The sequence below is a fragment of the Salmo salar genome, chromosome ssa25, assembly GCF_905237065.1.
Source record: "Salmo salar chromosome ssa25, Ssal_v3.1, whole genome shotgun sequence".
NCBI lineage: Eukaryota > Metazoa > Chordata > Actinopteri > Salmoniformes > Salmonidae > Salmo > Salmo salar.
The window spans coordinates 39,470,735-39,487,119 of NC_059466.1; the positions used below are offsets into that span (position 1 = coordinate 39,470,735).

The window sequence follows — 16,385 nt, forward strand, 5'->3', positions numbered from 1 at the left end:
GTGTGTGTGTGTGTGTGTGTCTGTCTATCCCAGGTTTTCTACAGAGTTCAGTTCAGGCCTGTTGGAGGTGATCTCTCCTCCTGCCAGCTACTACCCTGATCTCAAAGACCTCAAAGAGACCTTCGGAGACTCCAGAGAGAGGGTCAGGTGAGGGGAAACACCCAGTAAAACACACCACATTTGAACAGGGCTCCAGACTTACATTTCTCCCTGGTGGCACTGCTGACACTAACATTTCAGTTTGAAATGTTTTACTATGAGGAGGTGAGTCTCGCTCATTACAGCAGCCGTCCCCATCAACACAGACAGACAGGCAGGGACAACAGCGGGAGCCTGGAGCCCTGTCATCTCCTCTGTCCCTTTCAGCCTGGAGCCCTGTCATCTCCTCTGTCCCGTTCAGTCTGGAGCCCTGTCATCTCCTCTGTCAAATCAAATCAAATCAAATGTATTTTTATATAGCCCTTCGTACATCAGCTGATATTCTCAAAGTGCTGTACAGAAACCCAGCCTAAAACCCCAAACAGCAAGCAAAGCATGTGAAAGAAGCACGGTGGCTAGGAAAAACTCCCTAGGAAAAACTCCCTAGAAAGGCCAAAAACCTAGGAAGAAACCTTGAGAGGAACCAGGCTATGAGGGGTGGCCAGTCCTCTTCTGGCTGTGCAGGGTGGATATTATAACAGAACATGGTCAAAATGTTAAAATGTTAAAATGTTCATAAATGACCAGCATGGTCAAATAATAATAATCATAGTAGTTGTCGAGGGTGCAACAAGCACGTCCGGTGAACAGGTCAGGGTTCCATAGCCGCAGGCAGAACAGTTGAAACTGGAGCAGCAGCACGGCCAGGTGGACTGGGGACAGCAAGGAGTCATCATACCAGGTAGTCCTGAGGCATGGTCCTAGGGCTCAGGTCCTCCGAGAGAAAGACAGAAAGAGAGAAAGAGAGAATTAGAGAGAGCATATTTAAATTCACACAGGACACCGGATAAGACAAGAGAAATACTCCAGATGTAACAGACTGACCCTAGCCCCCCGACACATAAACTACTGCAGCATAAATACTGGAGGCTGAGACAGGAGGGATCAGAAGACACTGTGGCCCCATCCGATGATACCCCCGGACAGGGCCAAACAGGCAGGATATAACCCCACCCACTTTGCCAAAGCACAGCCCCCACACCACTAGAGGGCTGTCCCGTTCAGTCTGGAGCCCTGTCATCTCCTCTGTCCCTTTCAGCCTGGAGCCCTGTCATCTCCTCTGTCCCGTTCAGTCTGGAGCCCTGTCATCTCCTCTGTCCCTTTCAGTCTGGAGCACTGTCATCTCCTCTGTCCCCTTCAGCCTGGAGCCCTGTCATCTCCTCTGTCCCTTTCAGCCTGGAGCCCTGTCATCTCCTCTGTCCCTTTCAGCCTGGAGCCCTGTCATCTCCTCTGTCCCTTTCAGTCTGGAGCCCTGTCATCTCCTCTGTCCCTTTCAGCCTGGAGCCCTGTCATCTCCTCTGTCCCCTTCAGCCTGGAGCCCTGTCATCTCCTCTGTCCCTTTCAGCCTGGAGCACTGTCATCTCCTCTGTCCCTTTCAGCCTGGAGCCCTGTCATCTCCTCTGTCCTCTTCAGCCTGGAGCCCTGTCATCTCCTCTGTCCCCTTCAGCCTGGAGCCCTGTCATCTCCTCTGTCCCGTTCAGCCTGGAGCCCTGTCATCTCCTCTGTCCTCTTCAGCCTGGAGCCCTGTCATCTCCTCTGTCCCTTTCAGCCTGGAGCCCTGTCATCTCCTCTGTCCCGTTCAGCCTGGAGCCCTGTCATCTCCTCTGTCCTCTTCAGCCTGGAGCCCTGTCATCTCCTCTGTCCCTTTCAGCCTGGAGCCCTGTCATCTCCTCTGTCCCTTTCAGCCTGGAGCCCTGTCATCTCCTCTGTCCCTTTCAGTCTGGAGCACTGTCATCTCCTCTGTCCCTTTCAGTCTGGAGCACTGTCATCTCCTCTGTCCCTTTCAGTCTGGAGCCCTGTCATCTCCTCTGTCCCTTTCAGTCTGGAGCCCTGTCATCTCCTCTGTCCCTTTCAGCCTGGAGCCCTGTCATCTCCTCTGTCCCTTTCAGTCTGGAGCCCTGTCATCTCCTCTGTCCCTTTCAGTCTGGAGCCCTGTCATCTCCTCTGTCCTCTTCAGCCTGGAGCCCTGTCATCTCCTCTGTCCCTTTCAGTCTGGAGCCCTGTCATCTCCTCTGTCCCTTTCAGCCTGGAGCCCTGTCATCTCCTCTGTCCCGTTCAGCCTGGAGCCCTGTCATCTCCTCTGTCCCTTTCAGCCTGGAGCCCTGTCATCTCCTCTGTCCCTTTCAGCCTGGAGCCCTGTCATCTCCTCTGTCCCTTTCAGTCTGGAGCCCTGTCATCTCCTCTGTCCCTTTCAGCCTGGAGCCCTGTCATCTCCTCTGTCCCTTTCAGTCTGGAGCCCTGTCATCTCCTCTGTCCCTTTCAGCCTGGAGCCCTGTCATCTCCTCTGTCCCTTTCAGCCTGGAGCCCTGTCATCTCCTCTGTCCCTTTCAGTCTGGAGCCCTGTCATCTCCTCTGTCCCTTTCAGCCTGGAGCCCTGTCATCTCCTCTGTCCCTTTCAGTCTGGAGCCCTGTCATCTCCTCTGTCCCTTTCAGCCTGGAGCCCTGTCATCTCCTCTGTCCCTTTCAGCCTGGAGCCCTGTCATCTCCTCTGTCCCTTTCAGTCTGGAGCCCTGTCATCTCCTCTGTCCCTTTCAGCCTGGAGCCCTGTCATCTCCTCTGTCCTCTTCAGCCTGGAGCCCTGTCATCTCCTCTGTCCCTTTCAGCCTGGAGCCCTGTCATCTCCTCTGTCCCTTTCAGCCTAGAGCCCTGTCATCTCCTCTGTCCTCTTCAGCCTGGAGCCCTGTCATCTCCTCTGTCCCTTTCAGCCTAGAGCCCTGTCATCTCCTCTGTCCCTTTCAGTCTGGAGCCCTGTCATCTCCTCTGTCCCTTTCAGCCTGGAGCCCTGTCATCTCCTCTGTCCCGTTCAGCCTGGAGCCCTGTCATCTCCTCTGTCCCTTTCAGCCTGGAGCCCTGTCATCTCCTCTGTCCCTTTCAGCCTGGAGCCCTGTCATCTCCTCTGTCCCCTTCAGTCTGGAGCCCTGTCATCTCCTCTGTCCCTTTCAGCCTGGAGCCCTGTCATCTCCTCTGTCCCTTTCAGTCTGGAGCCCTGTCATCTCCTCTGTCCCTTTCAGCCTGGAGCCCTGTCATCTCCTCTGTCCCTTTCAGTCTGGAGCACTGTCATCTCCTCTGTCCCGTTCAGCCTGGAGCCCTGTCATCTCCTCTGTCCCGTTCAGTCTGGAGCCCTGTCATCTCCTCTGTCCCTTTCAGCCTGGAGCCCTGTCATCTCCTCTGTCCCGTTCAGCCTGGAGCCCTGTCATCTCCTCTGTCCCTTTCAGCCTGGAGCCCTGTCATCTCCTCTGTCCCTTTCAGTCTGGAGCCCTGTCATCTCCTCTGTCCCGTTCAGTCTGGAGCCCTGTCATCTCCTCTGTCCCTTTCAGTCTGGAGCCCTGTCATCTCCTCTGTCCCTTTCAGCCTAGAGCCCTGTCATCTCCTCTGTCCCTTTCAGTCTGGAGCCCTGTCATCTCCTCTGTCCCTTTCAGCCTGGAGCCCTGTCATCTCCTCTGTCCCTTTCAGTCTGAAGCCCTGTCATCTCCTCTGTCCCTTTCAGCCTGGAGCCCTGTCATCTCCTCTGTCCCTTTCAGCCTGGAGCCCTGTCATCTCCTCTGTCCCTTTCAGTCTGGAGCCCTGTCATCTCCTCTGTCCCTTTCAGTCTGGAGCCCTGTCATCTCCTCTGTCCCTTTCAGCCTGGAGCCCTGTCATCTCCTCTGTCCCGTTCAGTCTGGAGCCCTGTCATCTCCTCTGTCCCTTTCAGCCTGGAGCCCTGTCATCTCCTCTGTCCCGTTCAGTCTGGAGCCCTGTCATCTCCTCTGTCCCTTTCAGCCTAGAGCCCTGTTGGAATCTAAACAATCACAGGAAGTTTCTCCGCCTTTCATCTTCAATTGGTGACAAACATTGGGAAACTTTCAAATAACGCCCCCACTCCGCCACTTTGGCACCTCTCCAGCCCAGCTCCACTGCTCACGCCCCATTGAAAATGACTTTGTTCTGGCTGTTGTTCGTGGATGTGTCATGTCCGTTGGGCATTGCTAGTGACAGGATGGCGAGGAGAGGAGAGGAGAGGAGAGGAGAGGAGAGGAGAGGAGAGGAGAGGAGAGGAGAGGAGAGGAGAGGAGAGGAGAGGAGAGGAGAGGAGAGGAGAGGAGAGGGGGATGAGCGGGATGGAGGAGTGGGCCAGGTACTCAGTATTCCACAGGCATCCCTCAAAGTGAGCTCAAGGTCGATTGCATTCTTCCCTCTCTCTCCCACCCTCCCCTTTTCCCTCACTCCTACATTCTCTGCTGTTTGAACATCTTTCTCTTAAACTTCTGTACTTTTTTCGAGAACATGAAAAATGGTTCAAATACCACAATTCATGCACACACTTCTATTCAGCGGTACTGTGGTTAGGCCTAGGCTCCACCCAGTTTATCAAGAGGTTTACTATTCAAATAAATGATTACCGTTATGCAGTTACATTGGTCAAATCTAAGGCGAATTGATTGTATGATTTCTTTCATTTATTCATTAATGCATACATGGCTGTCTCTGATTTTTAAAATGTATTTAAAACATTTCAAATGTAATGATATTGAACTCAAAAAAGGGCCAACGATTGAACAGAGCAGTAGCTGGGTTTATCAGTCTTGATCAAGTGCCATTTTGTGACTGGCTAATATGCCTTATTCTTTTGCCCTGGTATCGTGTATCGAGTATTGTGATACTAAACCTGGTATCGGTATCAAAGTGCTGGTATCGTGACAACACTACTCTCGCTTTCTAATTATATCTTTCTTTCTTACTCTCTTTTCCTTTCTCTTCTTCTCTCTTCCACCTCCTTCTTTTCGCTCTCTCCCTCCTCGCTCTGTTTTATCTCTACCGCTTTCCTCTGCACACCCCTCCCTCTGTCTGATTGATGTTATCATATCATCCCTTCTCTCTCGCTCTTCTAGAAATGGTTTATCGCTTTAATTTGTTCTCTCTCCCTCTGTTTTCTCCGGCTTTCTCTCCCTCTGTCTCTCCCTCCCTCACACTCCATCACTCTGTGTCCCGTGAGAATCAGTGTTCATCCAACGCGACCACACATCTGACAGCGTGTGTGTGCTCAGTGGGATTTTTATTTCTTTAAAAAGGCAAGTCAGTTAAGAACAAATTCTTATTTACAATGACGGCCTAGGAACAGTGGGTTAACTGCCTTGTTCAGGGGCAGAACGACAGGTTTTTACCTTGTCCGCTTGGGGATTTGATCTTGCAACCTTTCGGTTATTGGCCCAACACTCTAACCACTAGGCTACCTGCTTCATTCTATAGTTAGAGGACTCCTGATATCTCCAGGAGTGATAAATATCATTTTCGTCTTGTTGTTTAGTACTGTCTAGGGCCATCTACTTTTTAAGGGTCCACACCACTCTCTCAATTAAGTATCTTACCTAGTTGTTTTCGGATTATCTCATTTAGCATTTTTGTAGTTCTTTAGTCAAGTATGTGTGTGTTTTCTGTACCTGTTCGCTCCTGTCACTGTAGGATTTACAGATTCTCCCCACCCCTTGGCTGCAACCCTTCTAATTTAATGTGCCCTGCGTGCACAACCCATGTGGAATTCCTGGAACTGCTGATCTGCGGTCAAGAACGCTGAGTTCATCTCAGCCTATACTGCCCTTCAGTCCCTAGACTTTTTGGCCCTGACGGAGACATGGATCACCCCAGAAAACCCTGCTACTCCAGCTGCTCTCTCTTCATCTGACTAAGTTTCGACGTATTCTCAGTACTGGTGTCCCCCAGGGCTCGGTTCTAGGCCCTCTCCTCTTCTCTCTATACACCAAGTCACTTGGCTCCATTATATCCTCACTTGGTCTCTCCTATCATTGCTATCTGGATGACACTCAACTACTTTTCTTTTTCCACCCTTCTGACACCCAGGTGGCAACACCTATCACTATGTGCCTGCAGATATCTCAGCTTAGATGACGGCCCACCACCTCAAGCTCAACCTTGACAGGACGGAGCTGCTCTTCCTCCCACTGAAGGCCTGTGTCCCCCTCCCAGAGTGCAAAGAACCTTGATGTGACCCTGGACAACACCTTGTCGTTCTCTGCAAACATCACAGCAGTGACTCGCTTCTGTAGGTTCATGCTCTACAACATCCGTAGAGTACGACGCTACGTCACACAGGAAGTGGTGCAGGTCCCACAGGAAGTGGTGCAGCTTCCATCTGGACTACTCCATCTCGCTGTTGGCTGGGCTCCCGGCTTGTGCCATCAAATCCCTGCAATTTATCCAGAACTCCGCAGCCCGCCTGGTGTTCAGTTTTCCCAAGTCACCCCGCTCCGCCGCAAACTCCACTGACTTCCAGTCAGAAGCTTGCATCCACTACAAGACTTGCCTATGGGGCAGGAAGAGGAACCTTAAGACTATGCTCAAACCCTACACCCCAACCCAAGAAGACGTTCTGCCACCTCTGGTCTGTTGGCTCTCCCACCCTACGAGTAGACATCTCCCGCTCTGCCCCGTCCAAGCTCTTCTCTGTCCTGGCACCCCAATGGTGGAACCAGCTTCACCCTGAAGCTAGGACAGCAGAGACCCTGCCCATCTTCCCAAAACATCTGAAACCCTACCTCTTCAAAGAGTATCTTAAATAATCCCACAGCCCCCCCCACATAAACCCTCATCAACCACACATCCAACCCCCCCCCAACAAAAACACTTGCCTTTCCTGAACTAACGCTCACACTTTTCCCCCTTAGTAGCTGTGACTTTGCTGATAACTGCATTATTGAGGAACATGTAGCTACTATGACTGAGATATGTGGTTGTCCCACCTCGCTGAATGCACTAACTGGAAGTCGCTCTGGGTTAGAGAAGCCTTTATTCATCCTACTATTCTTCACAGGCCTTTATTCTTCCCACTGCCCTCACATCAGAAATGTGTTGATGTTCGTTCTCTCTCTCTCTCTCTCTCTCTCTCTCTCTCTCTCTCTCTCTTTCACAGTGTTTGAACTTAGTCTGATGTGTGCCTGTTGTGTGTTGCCCTTTGTAAGCACTATTCTTTTTCAGGGGGCTTATTGAATATTAATGAGAAGCCCCCTGGACTCCCTGCTGCTGGAAAGGTGGAAAGATTAACACAACTGTGTGTGTGTGTGTGTGTGTGCACGCCTCTGAGTGCATGGTGAACAGAGCTCATTAGAGCCACTTACAGCAGGAATTGACTGTACCTACTGCCCACCTGCTGTGTGTGTGTGTGCCAGCCTCAACACCTGCTGTCAGGCAGTGATGTGTACACCTGCTCCCTCCAGCCACCATGCATCAGTCATTTAGCAACAGGGTAGGAGGAAATGATTCCTAATCGTGTGTGTGTGTTGTAGATGGCGGACCAAGCAGAATCTGGACTATTCCTTCCTCATGATGTATGCTGTGAGCAAAGGAGTCTACTATGTCCAGGTATGTACGTTCTTGGAACACACACACATTCCGCCCCTAGCCCTATTAAAACTGCGTTCCCATGGCAACATGTTAGAATGTGCCCGGCAGGAGCAGTATGTGTCTGGGGCAGAGTTGTAGTACACCTAGTACCAACACACACACACACACACACACACACTTACTTCAGCATCAGAGGATGCGTTACCACGGAAACAGTGATGAGTCTGCAGTTTGGAACAATACATGCCCAATTTGGGCATGTTCTTTACATCAAACAAGGCCATTTGCAATTGTGTGTGGGTCAGAAGAGCATGGCGGAGAGAGATGGAGTTGCCTGCTCTTTTGTCAGATTTGGGCAGTATTTTCTCCTCCTTGTGAAGATCAGAGCTACTGTGATACTTTACTGGTTGTTCTGTCTGTTATATCATACCACCTGCTGATCCCTCCCTCATTCCCATAGACAGCAAGCATACATAGATATAATGAGCTACCACATCTCATCTTCTGTTAACCCCATCTGTCCTTTGTTTGTTTGTTTGTTTGTTTGTGTTGTGGTTGATGTTTTAATGTTCCATTCTGTGTTGACGTTGTCACCAGGGGATGACAGAGGTACTGACTTCTGTCATTAACACTGTGTAGTTGACTTTACTGTTGTAGGCCATAGACCTTATGTACAGTACATTCAGAAAGTATTCAGACCCCTTGACTTTTTCCACATTTTGTTACATTACAGAAAAAATATATATCATAATCAATCTACACACTATGTTTTTAGATTTTTTTTTAGCAAAGAAATTAAAAACAGAAATACCCCTTTTCTATGAGACTCGAAATTGAGCTCAGGTGCATCCTGTTTCCATTGATCATCCTTGAGATGTTTCTACAACTTGATTGGAGTCCACCTGTGGTAAATTCAATTGATTGGACATGATTTGGAAAGGCACACACCTGTCTATATAGCAGTTGACAGTGCATGTCACAGCAAAAACCAAGCCTTGAGGTCGAAGGAATTGTCTGTAGAGCTCAGAGACAAGATTTGTGTCGAGGCACAGATCTGGGGATGGGTACCAAAAAATGTCTGCAGCATTGAAGGTCCCCAAGAACACAGTGGCCTCTATCATTGTTAAATGGAAGAAGTTTGGAACCACCAAGACTCTTCCTAGAGCTGGCCGCCTGGCCAAACTGAGCAATCGCGGGAGAAGGGCCTTGGTCAGGGAGGTGACCAAGAACCCGATGGTCATTCTGACAGAGCTCCAGAGTTCCTCTGTGGAGATGGAAGAACCTTCTAGAAGGACAACCATCTCTGCAGCACTCCACTAATCATGCCTTTTAAGGTAGAGTGGCCAGATGGAAGCCACTCCTCAGTAAAAGGCACAACAGACCGCTTGGAGTTTGCCAAAAGGCACCTAAAGGACTCTCAGACCATGACAAACAAGATTCTCTGGTCAGATGAAACCAAGATTGAACTTTTTGGCCTGAATGCCAAGCATCATGTCTAGAGTGGCTTTTCCCTGTGGCTCAGTTGGTAGAGCATGGTGTTTGCAACACCAGCATGGTGTGTGCAATGCCAGGGTTGTGGGTTAGATTCCCACGGGGGGGGCCAGTACAAAAAATTACTAAAATAAAATAAAAAATAAATAAAAAAGATGTATGAAATGTATGCATTCACTACTGTAAGTCACTCTGGATAAGAGCGTCTGCTAAATGACTAAAATGTAAATGTAGAGGAAACCTGGCACCATCCCTACAGTGAAGCATGGTAGTGGCAGCATCATGCTGTGGGGATGTTTTTCAGCAGCAGGGACTGGGAGTCAGGATCATGGGAAAGATGAACAGAGCCAACTACATAGAGATCCTTGATGAAAACCTGCTCCAGAGCGGACCTCCAACTGGGTCGAAGGACAACGACCCTAAGCACACAGCCAAGACAACGTAGGAGTGGCTTCGGGACAAGTCTCTGAATGTCCTTGAGTGGCCCAACCAGAGCCCGGACTTGAACCTGATCAAACATCTCTGGAGAGACCTGAAAGTAGCTGTGCAGCAACGCTCCCCATCCAACCTGACAGCTTGATAGGATCTGCAGAGAAGAATGGGAGAAACTCCCCAAATGTGCCAAGCTTGTAGCATCATACCCAAGAAGACTCAAGGCTGTAATCGCTGCCAAAGGTGTTTCAACAAAGTACTGAGTAAAGGGTCTGAATACTTATGTAAATGTAATATTTCAGTTTTTCATTTTTAATACATTTACAATAATTTCAAAATAACTGTTTTTGGTTTGTCATTATGGGGTATTGTGTGTCGATTTTATGAGGGGGGATTTTTTTTATATTTTTTGGCTTTAACGTAAGAGAATTTGAAAAAAGTCTGAATACTTTCTGAATGCACTGTACACAGCCAGTGTTTCTGTAGCCGCTATGCACAAGCTTAGCTCAGTGAGAGGGACTTGTATGGTGTTATGTTTGTCAGCTGTACCCCTGCAAGCCTCTCACCTCACCAGTCACTCTTTCTCCCTCACCACACCACCTTCACCTCAGTTGGAGGATGACATTGTGGCCAAACCAAACTACTTTGCCACCATGAAGAACTTTGCGCTACAGCTCTCCTCTGAGGACTGGATGATCCTTGAGTTCTCCCAACTCGGCTTCATCGGTAACGCACATGAACACACACACATGTACACACACACGTGCACAGTCTGAACATTTAGCAACCCTTTCTTTGCATGGGCTGCGTCTCCATCCACTGCATGCGCCGATGTCGGCCTTCCGCATATGTGGTGGAAGGTGGCAGAGCTACAGCGCTACAGTGTTTGTCAAACCAGGAGCCATTTTGAAAATCGGCCTTCTAACGAAATGTCTGTACTGTCCGAATGGTTCATGCTGTAAACGAATGACATCACCATCGAAAGCAGAGACGATTACGAACACGTTGTTTTGCCCTACGACACCCACAAGCCTCACAAAGCTGGTCTGAAACTAACCCGGTACCAGTTAAAAATATTCATGGCAGTACCTCAGTGCCAACGTAAAAAAAAGGGGTGAAAGCTGCAATATCTATCTTTTTGGGCATCCTGACAAAATTCACATAGAAGTCTGAGTTATAAAGATCTGTATTCTCATTGAAAGCAAGTCTAAGAAGCTTGGCAGGTAGCCTAGTGGGTAGAGCGTTGGGCCAGTAACCGAAAGGTTGCTGGATCAAATCCCTGAGCTGACAAGGTTGTACAGCTGACTAGGTATCCCCTTTCCCTTATTTGTCTTTGTACACCAGCTTCAAACAGCTGAAAATACAATATTTTTGGTTATGGAAAATATATTTCATAGCGGTTTCGACGGTACAATGATTATCTACACGACTGCTTGTTTTGTCACATAAATTGAAATTAGGTGAACTATTAGAATATTTGCAACCAGGAAATGGCACCACAAAAAATCATAAAAATAATTTCCTGAGATTTGGTATATATCTCAGATATGGGCTGACACTTCAAAAAAAAATTTGACTATCGTTTTTTTCCCCATGGATGAATATGTTATTCAATGTGTTTCTATGGGCTAATAGCAGTAAGGCCAAATTCAATGTTTCATCAAATAATCAAATAGCTTTGTATGACCATATTAAAACAATTCCATATGTTAGCTTAGTAGAAACCTAGACCCTTAGACTCCATGGGGTTATTAACGAACACTGACTGTCAGCTAAAATTACGGAACGTCAGCAAACATCAGGAGGCTTTTAGAGTGTAAAAAAACAAAGGTTTGAGTGGCCGTCCCACTTAACATACAACTTCTATGCGCTGTCTTCCACTCTCCATCTCGCTATCGATCCCCCAACCACCCCCTCTCCCTGTTTCACTCCCTCCTCCTTCTCCTCTCCCTCTCTCTCCCCATCGACCTCTCCTCTGTCTCCCTCCCTCTCTCAGGTAAGATGTTCCAGGCTCCAGATCTCAACCTCATAGTAGAGTTTATCCTCATGTTCTATAAGGAGAAGCCCATTGATTGGCTACTGGACCACATCCTCTGGGTCAAAGTGTGTAACCCAGAGAAAGACGCGGTACGTAGAAACTGTGTGTGGGGAGGGGGTATCTTCAACTTTTTTTCACCATCTACCCTTTCTTCCTGCAGAAGCATTGTGAGAGGCAGAAGTCGAGTCTGCGTGTGCGGTTCAGGCCCTCTCTTTTTCAACATGTGGGGCTGCACTCCTCTCTGGCCGGAAAGATCCAGAAACTCACTGTGGGTCCCAAACCTCTCATCCTCTCTCTAGCACCCTCCGTCTCACCCAAGATCACTCTCTCTGCATCAGCCTTTTACCATATGTCCAAACACCACCTCCATGTACCCAAATATCTCCTCAATCCTCCATACTAGGCCATGCTCACTTCCCCCTGGTATGACCACTTCCGGTCATATATGCTGCTGTCTCACTTCCACTTCCTGTTTAGGATAAGGACTTCCTGAAGCCCCTGCTCCATAAGATCCACGTGAACCCGCCTGCTGAGGTGTCCACATCTCTCAAGGTACAGCACCTTTAAATCACCCTCACAGACACCTTTCTGGCTTTACCTTCTTATGAGTTGAAAAATATATATTCTTTTAAAGCCTGTTTCACCATTGGCTTTTTATTTCAAAATGTAAGGTAGTACGATATTATTGTTTGATATAGTTATTTGTGAAGTATACTGAGATGTTTTGAATGCATTCAGCTGACTGCTGTGCTGTGCTCCGCTGTGCTGTGCTGTGCTGTGCTGCGCTGTGCTGTGCTGTGCTGTGCAGGTGTACCAGGGCCACACTTTGGAGAAGACCTACCTGGGAGAAGACTTCTTCTGGGCTATCAATCCTACTGCTGGAGACTACGTCCTCTTCAAGTTTGACAAGCCCATCAACATAGAGAGGTAAGGAGGGAGAGTGAGCTGTGTGTGTGCATTTCTGAGGGAAAAGGGATGTCGTGCCATACACACAATCTTCCTCTTCCACAAGCTTAAGCGTGCCTTTCTGGGGCTCAGTGTCTGCTAATGAGGATGTTCTAAAATAAGAACTCCCAGGACACCCTGGGTGATTCACAGAAAGAAAGAGTGGAAAGGGTTGGAGGGAGAAAGAAAGAAAGCACTAAGAAAGCGAGGTGGTGGAGGAAGGAGACAGAGATGAGGTGATGTGGATGGAATGGATGAGTAGAAAGAGGCTATAGAGGTGTTAGAGAAGTCAGGGAGCTTCAGGGTGATTGACTAAGAGGGAAAAGAGACCAACTCATCATTCTGTTTCATGTGTAGTGTTTCTGTTTCATGTGTAGTGTTTCTGTTTCATGTGTAGTGTTTCTGTTTCATGTGTAGTGTTTCTGTTTCATGTGTAGTGTTTCTGTTTCATGTGTAGTGTTTCTGTTTCATGTGTAGTGTTTCTGTTTCATGTGTAGTGTTTCTGTTTCATGTGTAGTGTTTCTGTTTCATGTGTAGTGTTTCTGTTTCATGTGTATCAAATCAACATTTTATTTGTCACATGCGCCGAATACAAGAGTGAAATGCTAAACCAACAATGCAGTTTTGAGAAAATACCAAAATAAAAATAACAAATAATTAAAGAGCAGCAGTAAAATAACAATAGCGAGGCTATATACAGGGGGTACTGGTACAGAGTCAATGTGCGAATGTGCGGTGACACCGGTTAGTCGAGGTAATATGTAAAAAAAAAGTAAAACCTTTATTTAACTAGGCAAGTCAGTTAAGAACAAATTCTTATTTACAATGACGGCCAAACCCGAACCAATTGTGCGCTGCCCAATGGGACTCCCAATCACGGCCGGTTGTGATACAGCCTGGATTTGAACCAGGGTGTCTGTAGTGACGCCTCAAGCACTAAGATGCAATGCCTTAGACCGCTGCGCCAGACCGCTGCGCCAGACCGCTGGAGCCCTACATGTTGGTAGAGTTATTAAAGTGACTATGCATAGATAATAACAGAGAGTAGCAGCAGCATATAAGAGGGTGGGGGGGCAATACAAATAGTCTGGGTAGCCATTTGATTAGATGTTCAGGAGTCTTATGGCTTGGGGGTAGAAGCTGTTTAGAAGCCTCTTGGACCTAGAGAGAACAGTCTATGACTAGGGTGGTTGGAGTCTTAAACAATTTTTAGGGCCTTCCTCTGACACTGTCTGGTATAGAGGTCCTCGATGGCAGGAAGTTTGGCCCCGGTGATGTAATGGGTCGTACGCACATACCAGGCAGTGATGCAACCCATCAGGATGCTCTTAATGGTGCAGCTGCAGAACCTTTTGAGGATCTGAGGACCCATGCCAAATCTTTTCAGTCTCCTGAGGGGGAATAGGTTTTGTTGTGCCCTCTTCACGACTGTCTTTGTGTGCTTGGACCATGTTAGTTTGTTGGTGATGTGAACGCCAAGCAACTTGAAGCTCTCAATCTGCTCCACTACAGCCCCGTCAATGAGAATGTGGGCATGCTCGGTCCTCCTTTTCCTGTAGTCCACAGTAATCTCCTTTGTCTTGATCACGTTGAGGGGGAAGTTGTTGTCCTTGCACCACACAGTCAGGTCTCTGACCTCCTCCCTATAGGCTGTCTCGTTGTTGTCGGTGATCAGGCCTACCATCTGCAAACTTAATGATGGTGTTGGAGTCATGCCTGACCGTACAGTCATGAGTGAACAGGGAGTACAGGAGGGAACTAAGCACACACTCCTGAGGGGCCCCCGTGTTGAGGATCAGCGTGGCGGATGTGTTGTTACCTACCCTTACCACCTGGGGGCGTCCCGTCAGGAAGTCCAGGATCCAGTTGCATAGGGAGGTGTTTAGTCCCAGGGTCCTTGGCTTAGTGCCCACAAAGCTCATCACTATGGTGTTGAACGCTGAGCTGTAGTCAATGAACATCATTCTCACATAGGTGTTCCTTTTGTCCAGGTGGGAAAGGACAGTGTGGAGTGCAATAGAGATTGCATCATCTGTGGATCTGTTGGGCCGTTATGCAAATTGGAGTGGGTCTAGGGTTTCTGGGATAATGGTGTTGTGAGCCATGACCAGCCTTTCAAATCATTTCATAACTACAGACGTGAGTGCTACGGGTCGGTAGTCATTTAGGCAGGTTACCTTAGTGTTCTTGGGCACAGGGACTATGGTGGTCTGCTTGAAACAAGTTGGTATTACACACTCGGACAGGGACAGGTTGAAAATGTCAGTGAAGACACTTGCCAGTTGGTCAGCGCATGCTTGGAGTACACGTCCTGGTAATCCGTCTGGTTCTGCGGCCTTGTGAATGTTGAACTGTTTAAAGGTCTTACTCACATTGGCTGCGGAGAGTGTGATCACAGTCGTCCGGAACAGCTGATGCTCTCATGCATGTTTCAGTGTTACTTGCCTCGAAGCATAGCAGGATTTCTTATAAGCTTCCGGGTTAGAGTCCCGCTCCTTGAAAGCGGCAGCTCTACCCTTTTAGCTCAGTGCGGATGTTGCCTGTAATCTATGGCTTCTGATTGGGGTATGTACGTACAGTCACTGTGGGGACGACGTCATCGATGCACTTATTGTTGAAGCCAGTGACTGATGTGGTGTACTCCTCAATGCCATCGGAAGAATCCCAGAACATATTCCAGTCTGTGCTAACAAAACAGTCCTGTAGTTTAGCATCTGCTTCATCTGACCACTTTTTTTTATTGACCGAGTCACTGGTGCTTCCTGCTTTAGTTTTTGCTTGTAAGCTGAAATCAGGAGGATAGAATTATGGTCAGATTTGCCAAATGGAGGGTGAGGGAGAGCTTTGTACGCATCTCTGTGGTCAAGTTTATTTCCCTCTGGTTGCACATTTAACATGCTGATAGAAATGAGGTAAAACTGATTTAAGTTTCCCTGCATTAAAGTCCCCGGCCACTATGAGCGCCGCCTCTGGATGAACCTTTTCCTGTTTGCTTATGGCGGGATACACCTCATTGAGTGCGGTCTTAGACAGCTACAAAAAATACAGATGAAAACTCTCTAGGTAGATAGTGTGGTCTACAGCTTATCATGAGCAAAACCTTGAGTCTTCCTTAGAGACCGCCACCCCTTGTCTAACCAGAGGCTGCTGTTCTATCCTGCCGATGGAGTGTATAACCTTCCAGCTGTATGTTATAAATGTCGTCGTTCAGCCACGACACAGTGAAACATAAGATATTCGTTTTTAATGTCCCGTTGGTAGGATATACGTGCTTTTAGTTCGTCCCATTTATGTTTCTGTTTCATGTGTTTTGTTTCGGTCTGTCGCAGCCAGTGACCTCTCGTGTTTGTGTCTGGGCTTGATTTGCACAAATTAGTCAGCCAGGGTACCATTATACGGATGACATTTCATTATCAGCTGTGTGAAGGGTCTCTGTGTGTGCACCACCGCTACCACAGGCTTGGTTTAAACATGGCAGATGTGTCGTTACAGAAAGCACAGCAAAGTGTGTGACAGGACAGTGTTACATGTGTAAGCAAGGTGTGAGTTTGCATATTCATGGGTGTGACATGTTATGTGATTGGCAGGTTCCTGTTCCGCAGTGGGAACCAGGAACACCCTGGGGACAGGATAGAGAACACCACTGTAGAGATACTGCCCTTCTCGGTAAGACGACATCATTCAGACAATGCAAAGACATCATTCAGACAATGCAAAGACATCATTCAGACAATGCAAAGACAACATTCAGACAATGCAAAGACATCATTCAGACAATGCAAAGACAACATTCAGACAATGCAAAGACAACATTCAGACAATGCAAAGACATCATTCAGACAATGCAAAGACAACATTCAGACAATGCAAAGACAACATTCAGACAACACAAACACTACATACAACAATGCGAAAACAACATTCAGACAACACAAAGACAACATTT

At 48.0% G+C, this 16,385-nt stretch overlaps 1 protein-coding gene across 2 annotated transcripts in view; it reads left to right on the plus strand.

The window, feature by feature from the left end:
- LOC106586781 (alpha-1,3-mannosyl-glycoprotein 4-beta-N-acetylglucosaminyltransferase A) overlaps positions 1–16,385 on the plus strand; it is a 71,163-nt gene that overhangs the window by 49,866 nt on the left and 4,912 nt on the right. For both annotated transcript variants that reach the window (XM_014174400.2, XM_045707864.1), the window contains 8 exons: positions 34–147; positions 7,476–7,551; positions 10,068–10,182; positions 11,453–11,583; positions 11,655–11,762; positions 11,972–12,046; positions 12,303–12,421; positions 16,027–16,105. In XM_014174400.2, the coding sequence (XP_014029875.1) occupies positions 34–147; positions 7,476–7,551; positions 10,068–10,182; positions 11,453–11,583; positions 11,655–11,762; positions 11,972–12,046; positions 12,303–12,421; positions 16,027–16,105 (817 nt within the window). The remainder of the gene's footprint in view (positions 1–33; positions 148–7,475; positions 7,552–10,067; positions 10,183–11,452; positions 11,584–11,654; positions 11,763–11,971; positions 12,047–12,302; positions 12,422–16,026; positions 16,106–16,385) is intronic.